Raw genomic sequence first — 22,591 nt, 5'->3', positions numbered from 1 at the left:
AATGTCGACAATCAAGTCGATCTCAACTCGTTTCCCTCTGGAAACCAAGTTGGTTAATCGCAAGTGATTTTATCCCGATAGGCTAACTGACCTGATCTTAACATCCTTCACTGCTGCTCCGCCAGCGTATACCGTTAGCGCAGGGGGATGCCCCATTACATTATCATCCATAAAAAATGCTCAAATATATGTATATGTCTAATATATGCTACATAAAATGTTTTGTTGGTCTATAACATTTAACATAACAATTTGTGTTTATGCTTACGTCTATCAATGTCTATCATTACTTTCGACAATTGTTAGTCAAATTGTTCCCAACATTTTACGATTGATAGTAAAATAGCAATGAAGCAGTTTCAACGATATGTCCGTTAAATATTTCCCATGTTGGTGGTCGTAGCGTAACGAATGCTGCGTCGTGAAAGTTTTTTATCGCTTGCTTTTTCTAAGAAATCACGCGCATGACTTCTATTTGGGTTGGACAATGACAGATTTTATTAATGTCTTTATGTTATATCTATTCTATGATAATATAGACATGAAAGTTATTCGTACACCGGTAGCGGATGAAACTTTCACTGCTTTGTTGGTATTGAGGATCGACTTTGATTCATACTAGAGAATGAGTTATATACTAGTGATAGGGTAGCCTTCTAAATAGTTTTTTTTTTCGAACGACTACTGCTCTTGAGCGCTGCTGTCCTTAACAGCTTAAAAAGTGCACTCCAAACCATTTGAAGTACTTGAGTAGCAAGGTCGATTCCTGTCTGTTAGATACGATTTTGATCTAAGGGCCCTGCTGTTCGATTGTCGCTCTTGCCATCGTAATTTCGATCTCCATTTGAATGGGACGGGAATCGCTGTTTCCTCAATTGATATTCAATTTGACAACTACTTGAAGGGATCGGTCATATTTGAATTAAAGATTTTTAGGTACGTGATCCGTGGGTTCTGTACATTTATAATTTGTAAAGATCATATTCTTTTTTGAATACGTCTGTTAAATTAAGTCTAATAAAAAGTATTAGTCATACTGAGTCAGAGACGTTAAGTACAACCCTGCGATATCGAAATTATTTAAGTAACTGCTTTTTCTAACGCTGGTGCCGTTATAAAATGTGATTCACGCTTTGTAATTAGATGCTACAGTTTCTTAGATGATTTCCCAGACGTGACTCATAACTTATACCCAGCAGCGAAGACAACCATCGTGTTTTGACCTCTTCTGTCTTTGTATAAAGGAGCGTAAAGGATATATTATTAACCTCCGGAGTTCATGCCGTCATGACGTCAACAGACTGCACTCTTTTTCCTTGTTTATTCAATCGAAGCAACGTTGAACACTGCGCTTGATGTACTGGAAACGTAATCTTTTATTTTTGTTTATAATCCAAAATCCTCTAGTTACTGCGGTTTAATAACCGTAACGGTAGCCGTATGGTGCATGTAATTCTTTAAAGATTCAATTGAAAACTCATTAGTAGAAAGAATTGTGCATAGAGTAAAATCTTATTTAGATTATTTCGTCATAACAGTAGGTCCAGGTGCAGCTATTTTTTTATTTTTATGTTGTGAGTAGGTTGACATACTGAACGCTGTTACATGTATGGTGTTAAAATAAAGAATAATATCTTTTTTAGTACTATGTTACGTACAATATATGTAATGGGGTAATGAAATTTTTATTAAATTATTTAAAGATTAAATAACTACCATAAATGAGAGAAGACCTTTATAACATAACCGTTACAAAACTATTTTGTGAAAATATAATGTAATAAATATAATATCATTAGGTTTAGATTTATTTACTGGAACCTAAAAGCTATCCATACACATCCAGTAATACGTAATACCTAAGGAGAGATAGAAGTATAGATATTTCTTTCCTATCAATCAAATCAATTCATCTTTATTCATGTAGGTCTATTCTAAACTTTTATGATAGACAAATTTACCGTCAGTTCTGGGTGCTTTCGAGCTAAGAAGCACTGGCTAAACTTATTTTTTTCAAATCTGTACATATTCACAATATATAGATTCTTTTATATATTATATTTGATTTCGTATACTTACCTATATATTTTTCTTTCTAGAGTTTAAGAAAGACTGGTCAGATCATGCACTCTGGTGGCCGACTCGCAACAAATGGCTCTCAAGACCCAAACATACCCTGGACCAGTACTCCGTACACGCCGACGCCACGCTCCACTTCACGCCAATGCACAAGCCCATTAGGATTCAGCTGCCAGATCTCAGATACATTGATTTCAAGATAGACTTCTCGATAGATACATTCAGTGCTGTTGTTCAGCTTTGCAAGAGCATCGGTGAGTGGTATATTAGTTTTTTTTATGGATATAGATGATGATACAATGAGGCTTTTGCCTGTGCTGTTGGTACACTCTGGTGCACCTTCCGTGGAAAGTTAGAAATTGAGAAGGACTAATAAAAAAGCTCAACATCTTGTCTGGAGATTAATTATGTATATAATGTAGGTGCGAATGTTTCTCATTTCAAATACATTAAAATTGAAGATATTTAATTTTTGATTGATTGATTTTAATCCAAGCAATTTAAAATTACATATATATAACAATGTTGATATAAAATAAATATATCTAGAATGTTGTAATGTCGCTAACTTTAGCAATTTTAGTATTATGTATGAACTATATAACTGTTGCACAGTCAGTTAGTATTTTGTATATGCAAATGGGTCATGCGGAATAGCAAATCTGTCGATTTGTATATTTAAAAAGAAACGATTGCATCTGCTTTTCATAAACAAGACCAGTTATACGATTTTGCAAGTATTATTCTTTCAAATAACAGCGTTTTATAATAAAGTACAAGGCATTTAAAATCGAAGCGTATTATTTTCAACAGAGAATATCCGCAATGAAAATTCTTAACTGTCGAAGTAATTTAAATGTTTTTATTAAAACTTCAATGGTGTTACGGAAAGCTAAATAAACAACTATATACATTATATAAATAGGATATTAACAGTTATCATTTTGTTCATGAACTTCCAATATTTCTACTGTGTTACAAAGGTAACTATTATTTCTATCGATGTAGACTAAAGGGTGGAGATAAGACATTGAAATTACTGGATATGGAGGCCTTATATTATAGCCCTCCAGAATGGCAACGCCCGAGTGGTATCACAGACGTTATATGAATTGTATTGATTGATCTTGGTGTGTTCTTTGTGTATTATGTATATATTTCCAAAATAATGTATCTAAGTATAATAAGTGATCATAATGACCCATAACACAAGCTGTGCTTAGCTTAGGACTAGATGGCGCTGTTTGAATTGTTGGTTATTATTGTTATTAATTAAATAACATTCTTTTAAGGTATAAGACATCCAGAAGAGCTATCCCTATGCTACCCGTTGGAGCAGTCGCACTTGAAACAGAACTACCAAAACCTAAAACAAGCTAAGAGTATAAAGTCAAATCAACCTGACACAAATACATTCAACCCCATCGTGAGAGGCTCTTCCAACAGTCTGGACAGATCCAATGGCCCGTGTCCAGCGACACCGCCCCCACCGAGATCATCATCTGCTACTCCTATAGCACAGCAGGTAGATACCATTTTAAAACACTTAACAATCTTAATAGCCATATACATAAATATTTTTTTATGGATGATATGAACTGGTACACCTGATTGCGCTAATTGGTGAGCACTGGCGAGGCACCAGTGGAGTATGACAAGATGAACAGGTCAGATCAGTTATCCATGCATCATGACAAATGGAGCAGGAACATATCATGATACATTCTTATTTGTCATGTTATTATTTATGATTAATCCCTATTACTAATAATCCCTTCCAACCTGTAACTTTTATGGTAAATAAAGGAATTATTGATCAAGAGAGATAGTAGGGAGGGTAAATAGTTGTTGTTGTTGGTGGGGCCAATAGTTTCTAAGAAATCCTCAATGGCTGTTGTATGATTACTACTCATATGATAATGGAATAGAATGGAGTGGAATGGGGTGGATTAGAATAGAATGGAGTAGAACAGATTAGAATGAAGTAGAATGGGGTGGAATGGAGTAGAATGGACTGGAATTGAGTAGGATTGAGTGGAATGGGGTGGATTAGAATAGAATGGAGTAGAACAGATAAGAATGAAGTAGAATGGGGTGGAATGGAGTAGAATGGACTGGAATTGAGTAGGATTGAGTGGAATGGGGTGGATTAGAATAGAATGGAGTAGAATGGGGTGGATTAGAATAGAATGGAGTGGAATTGAGTAGAATTGAGTGGAATGGGGTCGCATAGAATAGAAGGGAGTAGAATGGAGTGGAACAGATTAGAATGGAGAGGAATTGAGTGGAATGGGGTGGATTAGAATAGAATTGAGTAGAATGGAGTGGAATTGAGTAGGATTGAGTGGAATGGGGTGGAATTGAGTAGAATGGAGTGGATTAGAATAGAATGGAGTAGAATGGGGTGGAATTGAGTAGGATTGAGTAGGATTGAGTGGAATGGGGTAGAATGGAATAGAATGGAGTGGAACAAATTAGAATGAAGTAGAATTGAGTGGAATGGGGTGGAATGGAGTGAAATGGAATAGAATGGAGTAGAATGAAGTGGAATTGAGTGGTATGGGGTGGAATTGAGTAGAATGGAGTGGAATGGGGTGGACTAGAATAGAATGGAGTAGAATTGAGTAGAATGGAGTGGAACAGATTAGAATGAAGTAGAATGGGGTAGAAGGGAGTAGAATGGAGTAGAATGGAGTGGAACAGACTAGAATGGAGAGGAATTGAGTGGAATGGGGTGGATTAGAATAGAATTGAGTAGAATGGAGTAGAATGGAGTGGAATTGAGTAGGATTGAGTGGAATGTGGTGGAATTGAGTAGAATGGAGTGAATTAGAATAGAATGGGGTGGAATTGAGTAGGATTGAGCGGAATGGGGTGGAATTGAGTAGAATGGAGTAGAATGTAGTGGAATGGAGTAGAATGGAGTGGATTAGAATAGAATGGAGTAGAATGTGGTGGAATTGAGTAGAATGGGGTGGATTGCAGTAGAATGGGGTGGATTAGAATAGAATGGAGTAGGATTGAGTGGAATGGGGTGGAATTGAGTAGAATGGAGTAGAATGGGGTGGATTAGAATAGAATGGAGTGGAATTGAGTAGAATTGAGTGGAATGGGGTGGATTAGAATAGAATGGAGTAGAATGGGGTGGAATTGAGTAGGATTGAGTGGAATGGGGTAGAATGGAATAGAATGGAGTGGAACAGATTAGAATGAAGTAGAATGGAGTGGAATTGAGTGGTATGGGGTGGAATTGAGTAGAATGGAGTGGAATGGAGTACAATGAAGTAGAATGGGGTAGAATGGAGTGGAATTGAGTAGGATTGAGAGGAACGGATTGGAATTGAGTAGAATGGAGTGGAATGAAGTAGAATGAAGTAGAATGGGGTAGAATGGAGTGGAACAGAATAGAATGAAGTAGAATGGGGTGGAATGGAGTAGAATGTGGTGGAATAGAATAGAATGGAGTAGTAGTATATAACGGGGAGTGTTCTGAGGAATTGTTCGGAATAATACCAGCTGCTGAGTTTTACCACCGTACCACCCGCCAGAAACTGAAATACCATCCTGATCATCTGGATGAATGACGGTCTTCGACAGTGCGGTTTTCTAGAAACTTTTTGCCTCGCACAACCACATTGTGGAATCACCTTCCAGCAATGGTATTTCCGAACCGATACGATATTGAAACCTTCAACAAAAGAGCTTATTCCTTTTTAAAAGGCCGACATCGTACTTGCAATTCCCATGGTGTTGCGGGTGGGTGCTCATGGGCGGCGGTAATCACTTACCATCAGGTGAGCCGCATGCTCGTTTGTCCCCTGTGTTATAAAAAAAAACAGCCAATTTGTTATTACAAAATTTTTGTCAAGGCGTTCGTTGTGTATACAGATGCCAATATAATACGTGCATACTATGTAATGGAATAAATGTTTGAACAGGTGCTTAAGGACTCATTCCTTTTTTAGGGGCTATAGTCATCACAAGGGACCTTCATCTAGTATCTAATAAACATACGTAAATGGTAGATAGTTGTAATATTGGATTTGTTATCATACATGCAATAAAATTGTAAACTAGCCGTGCCTGTAATTAAGAATATATATATTAAAAAGCAAGCTTACGAGTACACGTTGTACATATGTTGTACCGAGGTCAGTTTTTGAATGTTAGTCTAACCACTTGTGCACGCTAGTATCAAAAACGGAGCAACCGCGAGAAATACATGCAGCAGCTATATTTGGACATTCATGAAATTTTAAAATCTATCTAGAATTTTTTTTCTGTTACCAATTATAATAATGACATCCCTTTCTCTTTATTAAGATAGTAGGAATATTAGTTTAATAGATTATTTTTATTACATTAAAATTGAATTGTGTTTAAATATTAATTGTGTTTTCACAGAATGGCACACTCAGACGGTATGGTGGACACATTTACAGCACTCAAAGCGACGGCTCCAGCGACGGTGGCTACTGCGGTACTCCACCACGAGCTGCCTCCTTAGATGCGCTGGACTCCTTAGCAGACTCTCCCATAGAAACTACCAGCCTGTCACGAGATTCACTCTTAACCCCTAAGTCGCTCGTGGAACGAGCGAGGATGAATGTTGGGTAAGTTGAGAATTTGTAATTGTATTAATAGCCGATACGAGTAATCAGCATTCATAATTAGTGACAATAGTTAAATCTTTTCTATTCAGTGGTAAATGCCGTTTGATACAATTATTCTTTCCTTTAATCTGCGATTATCATGCAATACATCACGAAGGATTTCACGTAGGTACTTACAAATTTTTACATCATGAATTTACATGAGCTGATTATAAAGAGGAAAGAAAATAAGTAGAATAATAAATAATGCAGGACAATTAACACAGCGCCATCTTGTCTCAGGCTAAGCAGAGTTTTTTTTGAGGGTTGATAATGGAATGGTGCACCCGCCTGCGCTAACGGTTTACGCTGGCGGGGCACCAGTATGATAAGATGAGTATGAGGTCAGGTCAATTAGCCCACCGTGACAAATTCACTAGGAATTTATCACGATGGTTTCCAGGGGGAACCGCGTGGAGGTCGACCTGATATGGTACATTGCTAGCAATGGGGTTATCAATCCACAATCCACATCCAACAATCCCCTTCCCCCCGGCTAAGCAGAGTTTGTACTATGGGTACTAGACAACTGATGTAAATATTTAGATAATATTACGGGATCATGATAATAATCATAATCCCTGGATAATTCACACAGCAGGGTCAATATCAGTAGGGTCTCCATTCTCCGTCACTAACAATCCCTTCCCCACCACCTCACGGACAGTACATGATGATGATTGCTGCTGTTATAAGTATATGGACAACAGTTGCCACTTACCATCAGTGGGCCCGGATCTTGTTTGACATTCTAGTAGCAAATATATGTGTGCCCAAATTTAAAGTTCTTCTTTCCAGATGGTTGGACTCATCGCTGTCTATCATGGAGCAGTATGTCCGCGAATGGGATGTCCTCCAACTGAGATTCAAATTCTATTCCTTCTACGATTTGACTGCGCGACAACAAGACGCATCTAGACTCAACCAGCTGTACCAACAGGCGCGCTGGCAGATCCTCAACCAGGAAGTCCACTGTACCGAAGAGGAGATGCTTTTATTTGCAGCGCTCCAGGTTTGTACTTCTACTTCTTGCTAAGTGGTGGGGTAAAAAAACTTTATAAAAGTGTATACTATTTTAATAATTGGTTATAGAAATACTGACTGAACTAGCAAACGTTGTGCCACATAAATTTAAGCTATTATCGCTATAAAAAACAGGGGTTGATCATAAAAGGGTGAAAATTTTAAGTTGTATGTATTTTTCAATGCTAAATCATAATAAAATAAAAAAATGTAAATTAAAAATATTTATGGGGTCACCCTTTCATACCATCATTGAGGGGTATGAAAAATAGACGTTAGCCGATTCTTAGACCTACCTGACATGAACATAAAATTTCATGAAAATCGAAATCCCGTTTCGGAGTTATTTGGTAACAAACACCATTGACACTGACAGTATACAGGTACTGTGAATTTAGACCTCTATATAGAGAAAAAGCTTGTGTTTTATATGAATGATATTGGAATGGTACACCTGCCTGTGTTAAGGATATATATTGGAGGACACATGGTGATGAATACCTAGAAGTAACTATGATAGTTTCCAGGGGAGACCACATGGATGTTATCCTGCTATTATAAATTGTTTGCAATGGTCTCACTAGTCCATATAACTAACATTCCCCCAAATTTAAACTCTATGTTAGATAGATACACTATTAAAGGATTTCTTGAAATTCTTACGTTAACACAAGATAACGGTTTCACGGCCAAGGCTACGTAAACAGCCAGTTCTTATAAGTAAATAAAAAGCTACCCTAACTGTATGTATTGAAGATATCAAAATTTATTCAACGGTATTAATAAGATATACTTTTATTATTATAGCTATATACTATACACTAGCGACATCTATTTGTCGTTGATAATGTTGCTTACTATATGTGAATGAATTCTATTTATATTTCCATTTATTCTATAAAGTATGTTTACTTTAAATTTATAATATTAGTACATGCATATTTATATCTTAGTGCGGCCCTTAGTAGTTATTTTATTATTAGTGGCCCTCTCAATTTCGTACGCTATTTTGTTGATGGAAATAAAACAACATAAATATCTAATAAAAAATACATCTATATGACACCAATCCATATGCATATGTTGATGCATGATAATTACATATTCTTTGAAAATAAAAACAATTTCTTCCAACCATTATCAATTTAAAAGACACACAAACCGACAATAAGACAGTTTATGCTTCGTCTCCGATATCTTTTACGATTTTATTATATGTAAAGTTTACAATAATACTTTCAGCTGCAAATCGAACTGCAAACCCTGGCCGGTGGCAGTATAGACGCGGCTGATGGGGCACAGTCGACGCCGGGTGCAGCACCAGAGGACGAGATCGACGCAGCCCTAAGTGAGCTGCAAGCTCACTTGGAAGGTGGACCACCAGCTAGGCCTGACATCACCCAAGTACCAGAGCTCAGTGGATACTTGAAATATCTTAGGTAAGTTACATTTATAATCTTTTTTTATAAAATACTCAATGATTTATAATAAATTTACATTGAAGCACTTTTGGATAATAATCACATTTTTTTAATCTACCGCTCATTCGGATAGCTGCCTCATCACAAGAACGAGAAAGAAACTTGCGTGTTGCTCTTTTAAATAATTCAGTTGTTACTTTACATTTTTAAGTTAAGTACTATTAATCTTACTATATAATATTTCTAATATTATAAACGCGGAAGTTTGTGAGTGTGGATAGGTGTCTATTCATTTTAATTAAACTTTACAATAATATACTTTATACATCAGAGTAACACATAGGCTATGAAATTCACAAGGGTGAAACCGTCGGCAAAACTAGTATATATAGTCAGAATTATGTGCTACAGATATGAAAAAATATATATATATATGTATAGAATATTATAAAGCTATATGGTGACATGTTCGTGATGTTGTTGTTCGTGTATGTAGAAGATGGTCGGCATTTTCCATCCGGTGGGCGGTCAACTTATTTGCTTCTAGTTAAATAAAAAAATAGAGTAATTTAGAAGCAGTAGCGCCTAATTAATATACGATTGAAACACGATTTGGTATGTCCAGGAATAAGTTTACGAGAGTTTATATTAAAGTACTCTCAAGGGTCTTCCGTTTAAAAGAAATAATTTAATATGAAGAAATAGCTTTTATAACATTAATGCAAATATATTAGTTTTGCAATGACATGTTTAGTTTCCATAAAAATTAAGTACGTAGTCTGTTCTGATAATACAGATAGAATAGCCATTACAGAAGATAAGTTCAGTCTGTACATAAATTAAAGTACATAGGTCGTCTGTTTGCATGTCTTAGTCGTGTACAAAGAAAACTGCAATAAGCTAGATATCGCTTCTGAGATTTACGTGTTATCGCCATTTTATCTGTGATTGCATTGCCTATCTTACCTTATAAAATAGCAAAACATTTATAAATCATTCCCGATAGGAATAGCTAAAACTGTTCTGCTAATCTAATCTAATCTTAACTAGTATCGGATCTAACTTTCGACTAGTTTCGACCTAAGATTAGTGTTTCTATTCGGCAATAGTACTTTGTGAGTAATAATTAATTAAATGACTTAATATCTATCGCTATTAAACTTCCATTTATTTATAAATAAAATCAAAATATCTTTGTTCATGCAGGTCTATTACAGACTCTTATGATATGTCATATCCGCATCAGTTCGGAATGCTTTCGAGATGAGAAGAACAGACAAGGAACTCAGCTCGTTCTTTTCAAATATGGTTTTACATGTTTACAATAATACAGATTCATTTTTAAATTCAAATTTGGGAGAATAGAGTGACTATAGAAGTACAGTAGTAGTAGCATATGCATAGCAATTTTGTCAAAGGCAAATAGTCTAATCAATGTTCGTAACTCGAACAGACCAGTCCCCACAGGCAGCACCAAAACTATTAATGAAATTAAATAATTTCCTACATTTCCAAGTAAAATTATGTACATTTATTATAATATTGATGTTTAGAAACTTCCAGGAAAAATATGAATGTAAATATAGTTTTTGACGAAAACTAGAATAAACAGGAAATTAGTTTTGATATAAATTTTAGATTCAGTTAGATTCTAATATCATGTACTCAGTAGTAAAATCTGTCACCTAAACTGGTCTCGTCATATCTTTATTCCGTTTATCTCAAGTGTCAAACTATCTAATCTCCGGGATACGAGGGGTGCTATTCTACAAACCAGAGCTATCTCGAGTGACTGTTTTATCGACCGCCCTTTCGTGTCATAACAAACAAGTTGCTGACCGTTACTTCGAGTTAGTGAAACCTATAAGGATCGCGAACGCGTACGTGACACCCCCAGTGTTTCAAGCGTCTATTGGATACGGTAACCGTTTACTATCAAATATCTTATGTTTGCTGCCGTATGCTTGATTGCCACTACTATGTTATAAAAAAATACACCATCATCATTGTCATCAAACTTTGTGATCATTTATATAGACAATACCATTTTGATAACGACGTGGTCTACTGATGTACTACTCGATTTCAACTCTGATTGACACCATTAAAACTTTGTGTATCAATTTATATTTATGGCCAACTTTTCGTGATAGAAACGCCATAGAAAATCAAATTAATCCGACAGCAAAAAGCTCGCAACGTAAGATTTCAATATACCCATTGTGGGCGATAAAGGAAGCCAGGGAATTATATTATAAAGAAAACAGTACAAATTAGGGCCAGGACGGGAAATATAGTATGGAATATAAATATGGAAGTTTGTAACGCTGTTGATTTCTAACAAATTAATAAATAGAATCATTTTCATGTTTTAAACCATAATATTTATCATTATTCATCACCAAATATGATTTTATTTCTTTATTCTACATATATCATATAAGAAATATAGCTGTACCTGTATTATTCATCACACAGTTTAAAATCGTCAGTACTCATACAATTATTTGTTACAAAATTAAAACGAACGTTGTTGTGTATTTGTAAGACACTAACAGGAAATTTAGTAATAATAAACAACATTTTGTTAGCATTAATCGTTGTGTGTGTAGGAAGAGTATAGTTTTCCTTAACCAAACCAAATACATGTATAAACAAACTGTACCCGCGACTTCGTCCGCGTAAAATAGTGACCTTGACCTAATAATAAAAATATTTAATTAGCTAACCCAATAAAAGACAAATACAAAAGTTTCATCGTTTTGCCTTCAAAAATGACGAATTTCCATACAACTCAATCAACAGCCTAAAAAATAAGTTTCAGACTTCTAACTTTAAAAATTATTTCATCTCCACTTTCGACCTCCTTACAACTCGCTTTCCACATTAAAAAGTAACCTATGTCCTTTACAGGATCTAGACTATATGTGTACCAAATTTCATTTAAATCGGTTCAGTAGTTTTGGCGTGTAAGCGAGACTGACAGACAGACAGAGTTACTTTCGCATTTATAATATTAATAATAAGGATTAGTATATAAGATAATATTTTTTTAGTATAAGATACATGATTATTATATGATAATATATTGTATTTCTTTCCGTTAATGTTCGTGGGCCGCGCCAGCAAGTGTAACAACGGTTACTGTACCATTGCGTAAGATTCATTTTACAACCCCCGACCCCTAAACAGAGTTACTTATCAATTAATTGGTCAATTGTAGTGTCCGATCAAACTAGGTGACGCCCAATTTCGGCGCAGAATTGTCATAATCAATAGCATAATCGAAATTTTCGTCTAAGAATTAGTTAAATTCAATTGTTTATCGGTTATTATGGAGACTATATGTCAGAAAATATATTTAAGCAACAATGCCAATATAAAAAAAACTGTTTAAATACATATTGTTATTCACTAAATTCGAAATTTATTCATGAAGTAGATATGTACTACATGAATATATGCGGTATCTGCGGAATGTGAAATAAATCAAATAATGGTATCAATAATTGATACCATTATTGTGAAAAAACAAATTTTGGTCGGACACTTATGTACGGTCACTTACTTACAATGTAGTTTAAGATTAAACATTGGCTGCACGCAGAGTACAGTTTTTAGTGCACTAATTTATTAATTAGTATTCTGTTATTTTTACTTTATTTTATTCCATCCTAACGTTTCTATTTTTTGTTATACTCCCTTTTTTTAACGTTTATGTAAATATTGTAACAATATGCCCCGTAACTAAATTAAAATTATTTTTGCTGTATCATTTATTTGTATTCTAACGTTTATTCTCTGTATATGAGCAATCCCTAAATAATATATTAGTTTAAAGTAAAAAATAAATTTAAAAATGTATATAAAACGAGTCACCACCATGTACATATTATACTACATTTTTTCCGCTCGATAAAAAATGTATTCCGGGATGAAGGTATATTATTAAAAATAATTATAAACGGTCTCGGTGGTCTAGCAGTTTAGCACACCGCTTTACTTCTGATGTTCGCGGGTTCGATTTCTCGCACGACACAAACATTTGTATTCATGAGTATAATTGTTTGTATCGGTCTGGATGTTTTCTATGTATAATATGTATGTATTTACGAAAAAATATATCTATGTATTTGTAACAGTTATCTAGTACTCATACACACGCTGTGTGAATTGTCCTGAGTTTATTATTATTATAAATACATTTCTAATTGGAAATGTGAAGGAAGGGCCTTTAGAATACAAATTAAGCTATTAAAAAACTCAAATGTGAGATTATGTGACCTCAGAATATATAAATTCCACTTTATTTGTGAGTCCTAAAATAAGAATATTAATTTTCCAGGCCGAGGCGGTTCTCACTGAAGGCGTACAAGCGCGGATGGCTGTCCTGCCGTGATGGGGTGCTCCGCATCCACTCGTCTCGTGACGCTGCGGCCAAGGGCGAAGCCCCATCGTACGAGGTCGAGCTAAGGGGGGCTGAGGTGCGTCTATCTATACGTCCTCATAGACGTGGATTCAAATGCAACTATAAATGATATTTTTGTTAATCGAAACGTGTAGGATTGATTCGACTTTATTATAGCCATAAGTAGTACCAGGTTTTTAACAGTGAAACCATATTCAAATTCAATCATCATGTAGGACATTTTAGCCGCTTATGAATGTCAAATTATTTTTATTATTTAGTAATAAAATTTGGACACAACGACCCAAATATGAGCCTAAATGGGGAAGGAAGAGTCCTTTTTAGCATTTATCTTTATGATATCAAATGTATATCAGTGTATAAAATATTATTTTCGTTATAGGTAACGCCTGATGCTCACCCAGGCTCGGGGAGGTACAGCATCAAACTGGAAGTGCCGTCAGAGGACGCCATGCACGAAATGTGGCTTAAATGTGAAAATGTAAGTTTAATGACTTCATACTTGTGATATTAGAAAAACAATAGATTCACCATTGATGTTTGTAATACTTGTAAAATTAAAAATAAATCAAAAACAATAATTTTAAATGAAGCTTACTTGCATTAGTGTAAAACAAACTGAATTTGATTATACTGGACTATTATTCTGAGATTGTCTCAATCGGAACGCAGACTCATTACAAAAGGAACAAGCTAGAAACTTACGTATTGCTCTTTTAAATATTATATAAATGTATTATATTAAATAAATGTTGTGATATGTAAATACTCTTTAACAAGGATTAGGCATGCGACAAACATAGCAACCGCACTTAATCTTTTTGCAATCAGACAATATTGTCAACGCTATGAAAATTGTAAGTTAGAATTTCTACTATTCTTCAATTGCAAATAGCTATAACTATTTGCAATTGAAGTATATGTTCTTAAACTTTTTTTGTCTGTGTCTATCCATCAAGTCAAAGACTATGAACAGATACCGGTTCTAGTATTAGCAGCTACACAGCTAGTAGTTATATGACACAAGTGAACAGACTAATCCTTCTACTAATATTATAAATGTGAAAGTAGGGATGTTTGTTACCCTTTCACGCAAAAACTAATGAACCGATCATCATGAAATGTTGTACACATGTTCTTAAATTATCATAGTTTTTTTATTTAAAAAAATCAAATATTATTCATAAAACACAAAAAAATATAAAATCAACGTTATCTAGCAACCAGTAATGAAGTTATGCGAGCGAAGCCGCGGGTAAATACAGCATATATAGGTATATATGCTGTATCTACAGACAGCATTTTTTTTTATGATAATGGAATGGTGCAACCGCCTGTGCTAACGGTTTACGCTGGCGGGGCACCAGTGGATGATGATAAGACGAGGACGAGGTCAGGTCAGTTAGCCCATCGTGACAAGCTCACCAGGAATTTGTCGCGATGGTTTTCAGGGGGAATCGCGTGGAGGTCAACCTGATATGGTTGACCTCCACGCGGTTTATCCCCTTTCCCCCCCACAGATAGCATTATACACATAAGGTATATGTACCATTGGGAATAGCAATAGTAATCGTTTGCTGTACGCCCTACAGGAGGAGCAGTACGCGGAGTGGGTGGCGGCGTGCCGGCTGGGCTCGCGCGGGCGGTCGCTGGCGGACGCGGCGTTCGCGTCGGAGGCGGCCGCCGTGCGCGCGCTGCTGGCGCTGCAGGTGCCGCGCCCCGCCGCCGCCACCGCCGCGCACCACCTCCCGCACCTCCACCACGTGCAGCCCGACAACTACCTCGCGCCCAGGTTCCTCAAGAAGCTCAAGGCCAAGGTACATTAGATATACCGCTTATAGCATACCAACACATATACTCGTATTACACGAATCAGGAGATGAAACATCTATTCATTGATACCTATATATGTACTAGCTGTCCCAGCAAACTTTTTGCCATATGAATTAATAACGCTATAAAAAAATAGGGATTGATGATAGAAGGGTGAAAATTTAGGATTGTATGTATTTTTGTATGTTGTATCATAAAAAAATAGAAACTAAAAATTTTGTCTAAAAAATAAAAATTTAGGGGTGGACTACCCCTAACATTTAGGGGGATGAAAAATAGATGTTGGCCGATTCTCAGACCTGCTCAATACGCTCACAAAATTTCATGAGAATCGGTCAAGCCGTTTCGGAGGAGTATGGGAACGAAAACAGCGACACAAGAATTTTATATATAAGATGTATATATAAGTACACGACATAAAATAATGTAAACAGTAAGTAACTGTGTCACACGCATAGACACGAATAGTTTTCGATTTTATTATGACGAATGTACCTTCACAGCTGTTAATACGGTGCAGTTGTTGACGGTGAGGCATAGTATTGACATACTTTGAAGCTACTAACCATATTTACTGACATATTATAAATTTCGAATCATTTTGTTTAATCAGAAATATAAATTGTTACAATTATACAATAACAATAAAGTTGTATTGTGTTGGTCAGACTTGAATTCGCGACCTTTGGAGACAGTAAAACACAAATTTTAACAAATCTAATCAATATTTCCAATATCTAATTTTAAAACTCATGTTACAGTTCACCCAACGCGTTTTGGAGAGCCATGCCAACGTAAAAGACCTTCCACTTCTCGAAGCCAAACTGCAGTACATCAAGACATGGCAAAATCTTCCTGATTATGGGCAAACATTGTTTGTTGTACGCTTCATGGGACATCGCAAGGATGAGATCATAAGCGTCACGAATAATCGCATCATGAGACTCGACCCCAACACTGGAGACCACATCAAAACTTGGAGGTTCAGCACTATGAAGGTACAATAGAACTTCCCTAGTTATATCTATGTCGGTATCGTATCGGTACTTATATTTTGATCAGTACGCTGGTAGATACATAATTCACCTTTGGAATAAAGTTTTTTTTTAACTAAGTTAAACCTGAATAATAAAGTTATTTAAATAAGAAAAAAATTGATAATAATAGTAATCTATTGCTTCCAGGCATGGAATGTAAATTGGGAGATCAAACACATGATGGTGCAGTTCGAAGAAGGCAACATCATATTCTCGGTGCAGTCAGCAGACTGTAAAGTGGTGCACGAGTTTATCGGTGGATACATATTCCTCTCGATGCGATCCAAGGACGCAAACCAAACATTGAATGAAGAACTGTTCCACAAACTCACTGGTGGTTGGACATAAACATTACTACTATATTTTAGGGAATCTTCATGCGATTCTTAGTATGTCAAACAAAAATAAGGATGTTTTACGATACAATTGAATCATGCCATTATTAGGTACTAGTATTTTATACAAAATAGGGATTTTGATAATGTTCAATAATATACACAATACTTTTATATATTTGCTTCTAAAATTTCTAATGCAATTTTCTTATATTACATATAAAATCGCATGAAATAAGGGCTTATAAAATGTGCCTTTAATATTAATCTTGATTGAATTCCCTATATTATAAGGTACATGTAGATTATAAATACTTTTATTAATAATGAATATATTATTATAATAACAAAGTTATTGTTTTTCACTAAGTTATTACTTATATTGTAATGGATTATTTAATTGTCTGATTTCAGAATGTTTTTAATTAAATATAGAGCTTCCAACTGTGTAAAAGCCAAATAATTATAATGTGAATGAACACAGTAATGCTGTAACCAGAGTAGGGCATTAAATATATTACTGTAAGCGACGGTAAAAGCTTTTGATAGATAAATAAGTTATAATTTTTATAATATTTAATAGAGTAAATGTATTTTTTCATTACACTATATTGAGAGTAAAGTGCCATTATAGAAAAGGTAAATACAGCATCTGACGGATCTGATTTGTGACCACCATTTTTACACTTAACTACTAGTGGTCGTGTTTTATGTGAATTACTTGACTTGGTACCACCAAGCCGTTATGAATTCGTGTAGCGAGTAGAGGATATCATTATACCTTGACTAGCTTGGCGGTGGGTTATAGATATCGCCCGTACGGCCGAAAGACAGATAAATCGACGGGTATGCGCGCAAAGCTCATCGCGTATATACATGTTTATACAATTGTGTGTCCATACACAAGGTACTGGTCACCATAGCCGGGTTTTCTACGAATTCAACCCAATAGCTAAAGTGTTAAAAGCCAATATAGTAGTCAAACACACGAGATCAAACAAGGTGAGACATTCACAGCAACTTTGGTGCTTCTACGGGAAACTATACTAGGGTAATATTGAGTGGCCTTAATTCATACAGAATAATACTATATTTTACACATGACAATGTAAATAACTTTAGTTAGGCATGTATCGTTTAATTAACGCCAATAAAATGAATCTATGAAATTTGCGGCTTTAGAATTCTTATTCTTGTATAAGTAACCTTATTAAATAAAAATAATGTATTTTATTGTCGTGGACTACTAGTCTCATTGAGTTCGCATAAAATGCTGTCTTGTTTGTTTAAGTTTAGAATTAAAAATTGTATTGTATTAACAAAGTTTGCCTTATTTTACTGTAGAGTTATTGTACAAATTGTATGTACATTTATATGGATAATATAGTGTCTGATTGTAAATTAATGTCCAAATAAATGTAAATTAATAACAATTATTCATGTCTTTTTCTCTATTATGCCCTGACTAATATACTGCCAAAAACTTTATAGTAATCATTTACCATTAGACAGGTCGCATGCATATATCATAGTATAAAAAAACAATTTGTTAATTACCAACGTTAGACTAACCTGTATGAGTACTTCTTTATCACAAATTTTAACAGTCAAGTAGCTTGCTTTGGAGCTGTTTCAGTGGGAGGTGAGATATACCCAATGCATGCGGGATATCATAGAAGTGATATCACAGATGATGTGATGTCTGTGGTGATGTTCATGTATATAAGCGACAGTTACAACTTACCATCGGGTGAGCAGTCACTTGATTGCCATTTCAATAAAACAAAAATTAATGTAACAAAGCAGGTACATATATATAGGATAGTATATTATAAAAAAGAAATTGAACGAGTTATTAAACAATTGTATTTTAAAAATTTGAAATGCGAAGACACAGTAACGTTATGAGGATCCATGTTAATTCCTTTCACCTTATATATACTATAAGGCGTCATATCCTGTTAGATAGCGTTTATGGTATGACGGTACATCCATATTGACTGGAGGTATAGATAAAACTAGTGAACATGACCCAGCTACATCATTTACAATCATAGCTGGTTCTGATTGAGACCAAATAACTTTAGGCTTCTCACCAGGACTCTGGCCAGAATATTCTTCAACTGTAAGCATGTCGGAATTTCCACACATAGCCCTAGTGAAGAAAACGAGGCGATTTCCTTAAACAATAGATACTATTTATTAGTATTTTACTTATTACAAGTTTTTCATGTCCTGCAAAATCATAAAAATAAGAACAAAAAAATTATACTTGATATTTAAAAAATGCTGTTATGTATTATTAGTAAAAGAGCTAAAAATATAGAATATAATAAACACATACCTAGATTGCAAGCAGTTGCAGGTGGATTACAAAACTGAGCAACCAACTGCAGTTTCTTGTCTATGCCTGGTCTAAACCTGTACAACTGACTGAAATAGTTTTGCATACAATAAATATAATCCTTATATGATATCATATGGCTCATTCTTATTTCAGTACCAACTACATTAACCCAACTGTCAGTATTGCCATTTTCCTCATATCTATAAATGTTTTTGTGGCATGCAGCATATACCATATTATTGTGTGAACACACAGCAGGACTTTGTATGGCATCTGGCAATTTTGCTATTTTTCTATAAGATCTATGCTTCAAATCATATACAATTGCGGTATCCAATACTACCCTGTAAATTATAGAGACAAATAAACATTTGTATTCCAGAAAATAATATTAGTATTCGATTTTTATTATTATTTAAAAATTATTTATATATATTAACGATTATTTATATAAAAAAAAACATCTATTAAAAAGAGCAACACACAAGTAAACATTTGTAATCAAAATATGACTATTCAAAAGTGCTTGTAATGAGTTTATTTGAATAAAGATTATTTCTATTTCTATTTGTATTCAATAATCCATAAAATAAAGCAATTATTAATATTATTAAAAATATATCTATGGTTCATAGGCAATCTTTACTAAGGGTTATTAAAGAAGTTGTGTAAAATCTTTTACAATCTCAGGTGTCTAGTATTAATAATAAATTTTAATGCTCAACATTACTTAATGTCAATCAGTTCAACTTTATAATCCAGTTTCAATCAAGAGATTTCTAAAATTTTCCTTATTACAAAGTAATGATTGTCTATCAACTATTGATATATTTAAAGCAAGAGAACTGACCTAAACCCACCTACACCTCCTACAAGGAACAAAGAATCCCCAATTACAGCAACTCCCCCATGCCGCCTTGGGGGTAACTCTACACCATGCCTAGTCCATTCTTTCCTCAAAGTGTCATACACTTTGACATCTTTCATAAACATGCCTGTACCCCGTCCATGTTCACCACAAACTATGATCAACTTCGTCAAACCCCAAGCTACAGTGTTCCAACCCCACAAGTTCTTCTCAGCCACTTCCAACCATCTTTCAAAACCTTTTCCATCCAAAAATGTGTACAGACTGTGTGGTATTTGTTCTGGTTTTGCCTCTTTAACCATCCATACAGGCACTGTTGGTACAACATTGAGTATGCGAGATCTACTCTCCTTAACTAAATTGAGAACTTCATTGTAAACCCGTTCTGTAAACATTTCACACAAGACCAACTTTTGATTCAGTACAACTGACTGACACAAGTCATAATCTCCACTGCTCAACTCTAGGAGACAATCAATTACTTTTGCACCAAGACTGTTCACATAACTTTTGACCTGTGTTCTCATCTTTTTCAAATCATTTGTTGTTAATTGTCCTATGTCTAAACAACAAAGTATAATTAACAGAGCATCTGCACCCGTTTCCGTGTGTGATATCCACTCTAAACCAAAGTTGAAAACATCAAGTTCATTACTCGCATCTAAATATGGATGAGAGAGGTACCAGTATAATTTGTGCATTGATGGAATATACTCTGGTTTCATATCTTTGAATGACAACAAACCAAATGCAGATGCCAGTTGTTGTAGTTTTATGTATGAAGAGTTTTCTGCTATACTCATTATTTCCATCCAATTTTGTATACTCAATTGCAAGTCCAGACTATATTCAATTTGTTTAATGAGCTCAGTGATTTGTAAGAAATTTGCAGCAACCGCTATATCACCTATAGTACTCAGTGGATATTCAAAGAGATCTATTATTCCAACTTCCATGTATTTTAGAATAATTTTCATTGAATTCGCATCTACAACCTGTAATATAAATTATAATTATGTAGGTAGAATCTAAAATAGAACGAACTTAATATTGAATTATTAAGATATTAAAATTTTCAATGCTTGTGTTTAAATTTTAAATTCTTACATCAATTCTAACTTCTCTCTGCTCGTTTTCCACGTAGCTACCGCTGAACATAGCAGAGAAATAGTCACTGTGTTGGCAAAGCATATCTTTTCTAGCTTTAAAGACTTGCCCCTGAAAAACTAACGAAATTTCTGCCATTTCTTTTAATTTTTATAGTGAAGACAGACAGAGTTCGCCGGTACTTTTTGAAAATACAATCACATGACACACAATAATTGCTCGAACACAAATAGAGAACAGTAGAAGTAGAAGATCAGAACTTATAGCAATTCCATATCAAAAATTAAATACTGAAAATACATAAGTAAATGTGTAAAATACAAGAACAACAATAAGTCTCAGTCTGAATAAAATTTTACAGAATTCTGATATTTATTCACTAATATACAAAAGTAGGTAATTAACTGCGAGTTGAAGTATTTATTTTGAAGTGACCTTAACACCAAATAGATAAAAGACGAAACCGTTGACAACTGACACTACGTCAGTCCGTCACTGACTGAGTATAGTATAAAATTTATTTACTTTATTTACTGTAGGTATGTAATATTATGTTATCTGTCCTGTAGGCTTCTAAGCCCATTTATTCATTCATTCATAATTTAAGAGCTACGCTCTTGTCGGTGGAGCTCTTGCCACTTTCCGTGATCTTCCGTCATGCTCTTTAATTCTTGATACGACACAACTCCCATTTTGTCCTCAATTTGTTTGATATAGCTATGCCTTAGTTTTCCCCTCCCCCTCTTTCCTTCTATTTTCCCCTCAATAATAATTTTCATGAAATTATCGTACCGTATCAAGTGTCCCAATAAATATAAAAAAAAACTTTTTGGTAGGTACTAAGGGTAGGCGGGAAAATTAATTTCACATTTTGACTTATTCAGTATTTCTTCATTCAGTTCAATCATACACACTGACGTGAAACTGGGTGGCTGGCTTTTGTACATTTGTATAATTTTAGCACAATTAGAACATATATTGAATATGACATCTTCCATATTTGTACGTCTATTTTTCAATTTCGTTTTATCGTGAACTCTGAACTTACTCTTACAAGCGATGTCATATACCCCGATGACCTCATAACGGCAGTCAACCTCCCCACGGGCCCACCCTTTCTGCCCCGACCACACTTTTACACACACATACACACACGACACCGTCCTCGCCGGCGAAGACGACGACCCCAAACACACAATGTAACGCAATCAACTGGGCTCTTGAGCGCGCCCGGGTGCTCTACACCGGCACGGCGCCTCCGGTCGCTACTCCGATCCATCCCCCATCCAAATCAAACGGAGATTGATATTACGACGGCCTGAGCCGAGGTTCGGACCCCTGGCGGTGCCCTCAGACTAAAGTCGTATCCATCAGGCGGGACTTGGCCTTCAGCCGCTCTATAAGTAATTCCGCGGATTTGGATCATCCGCATTCGGCCATCCGCACTCACCCTCTATCGT

At 35.2% G+C, this 22,591-nt stretch overlaps 2 protein-coding genes across 4 annotated transcripts in view; one reads left to right on the top strand and one right to left on the bottom strand.

Annotated features, from left to right (window-relative positions):
- LOC131851726 (unc-112-related protein-like) overlaps positions 1–18,226 on the top strand; it is a 331,640-nt gene extending 313,414 nt beyond the window's left edge. For all 3 annotated transcript variants that reach the window (XM_059202268.1, XM_059202266.1, XM_059202267.1), the window contains 10 exons: positions 2,100–2,333; positions 3,372–3,604; positions 6,484–6,692; positions 7,530–7,743; positions 8,997–9,193; positions 13,521–13,659; positions 13,987–14,085; positions 15,197–15,421; positions 16,199–16,435; positions 16,622–18,226. In XM_059202268.1, coding sequence (XP_059058251.1) covers positions 2,225–2,333; positions 3,372–3,604; positions 6,484–6,692; positions 7,530–7,743; positions 8,997–9,193; positions 13,521–13,659; positions 13,987–14,085; positions 15,197–15,421; positions 16,199–16,435; positions 16,622–16,822 — 1,863 coding nt within the window. In that variant the 5' untranslated portion in view covers positions 2,100–2,224 and the 3' untranslated portion in view covers positions 16,823–18,226. The remainder of the gene's footprint in view (positions 1–2,099; positions 2,334–3,371; positions 3,605–6,483; positions 6,693–7,529; positions 7,744–8,996; positions 9,194–13,520; positions 13,660–13,986; positions 14,086–15,196; positions 15,422–16,198; positions 16,436–16,621) is intronic.
- Positions 18,227–18,623: 397 nt separating this feature from the next.
- Positions 18,624–21,542, bottom strand: LOC131851761 (uncharacterized). Its single transcript, XM_059202305.1, has 4 exons — positions 21,132–21,542; positions 20,007–21,019; positions 19,154–19,500; positions 18,624–18,989 (listed from the first exon to the last, which is right to left on the bottom strand). The coding sequence occupies exons 1-4, from the start codon at positions 21,267–21,269 to the stop codon at positions 18,751–18,753; spliced, it is 1,737 nt and encodes a 578-aa protein (XP_059058288.1). The 5' UTR covers positions 21,270–21,542; the 3' UTR covers positions 18,624–18,750.
- Positions 21,543–22,591: the final 1,049 nt, after the last annotated feature.

The sequence above is a fragment of the Achroia grisella genome, unplaced genomic scaffold (genome assembly GCF_030625045.1).
Source record: "Achroia grisella isolate CSIRO2021 unplaced genomic scaffold, CSIRO_AGI_Agris_v1 utg807, whole genome shotgun sequence".
In the NCBI taxonomy this organism is placed as follows: Eukaryota; Metazoa; Arthropoda; class Insecta; order Lepidoptera; family Pyralidae; genus Achroia; species Achroia grisella.
This window is presented reverse-complemented; position numbering and strand designations above follow the sequence as displayed.

Coding starts and splice junctions, on each gene's coding strand:
- LOC131851761 (XM_059202305.1), bottom strand. CDS start 21,269: ATGGCAGAAATTTCGTTAGTTTTTCAGGGGCAAGTCTTTAAAGCTAGA. Junction 19,501..20,006: donor GGAGGTGTAGGTGGGTTTAG/GTCAGTTCTCTT, acceptor TATAATTTACAG/GGTAGTATTGGATACCGCAA. Junction 18,990..19,153: donor TGCAACTGCTTGCAATCTAG/GTATGTGTTTAT, acceptor CTATTGTTTAAG/GAAATCGCCTCGTTTTCTTC.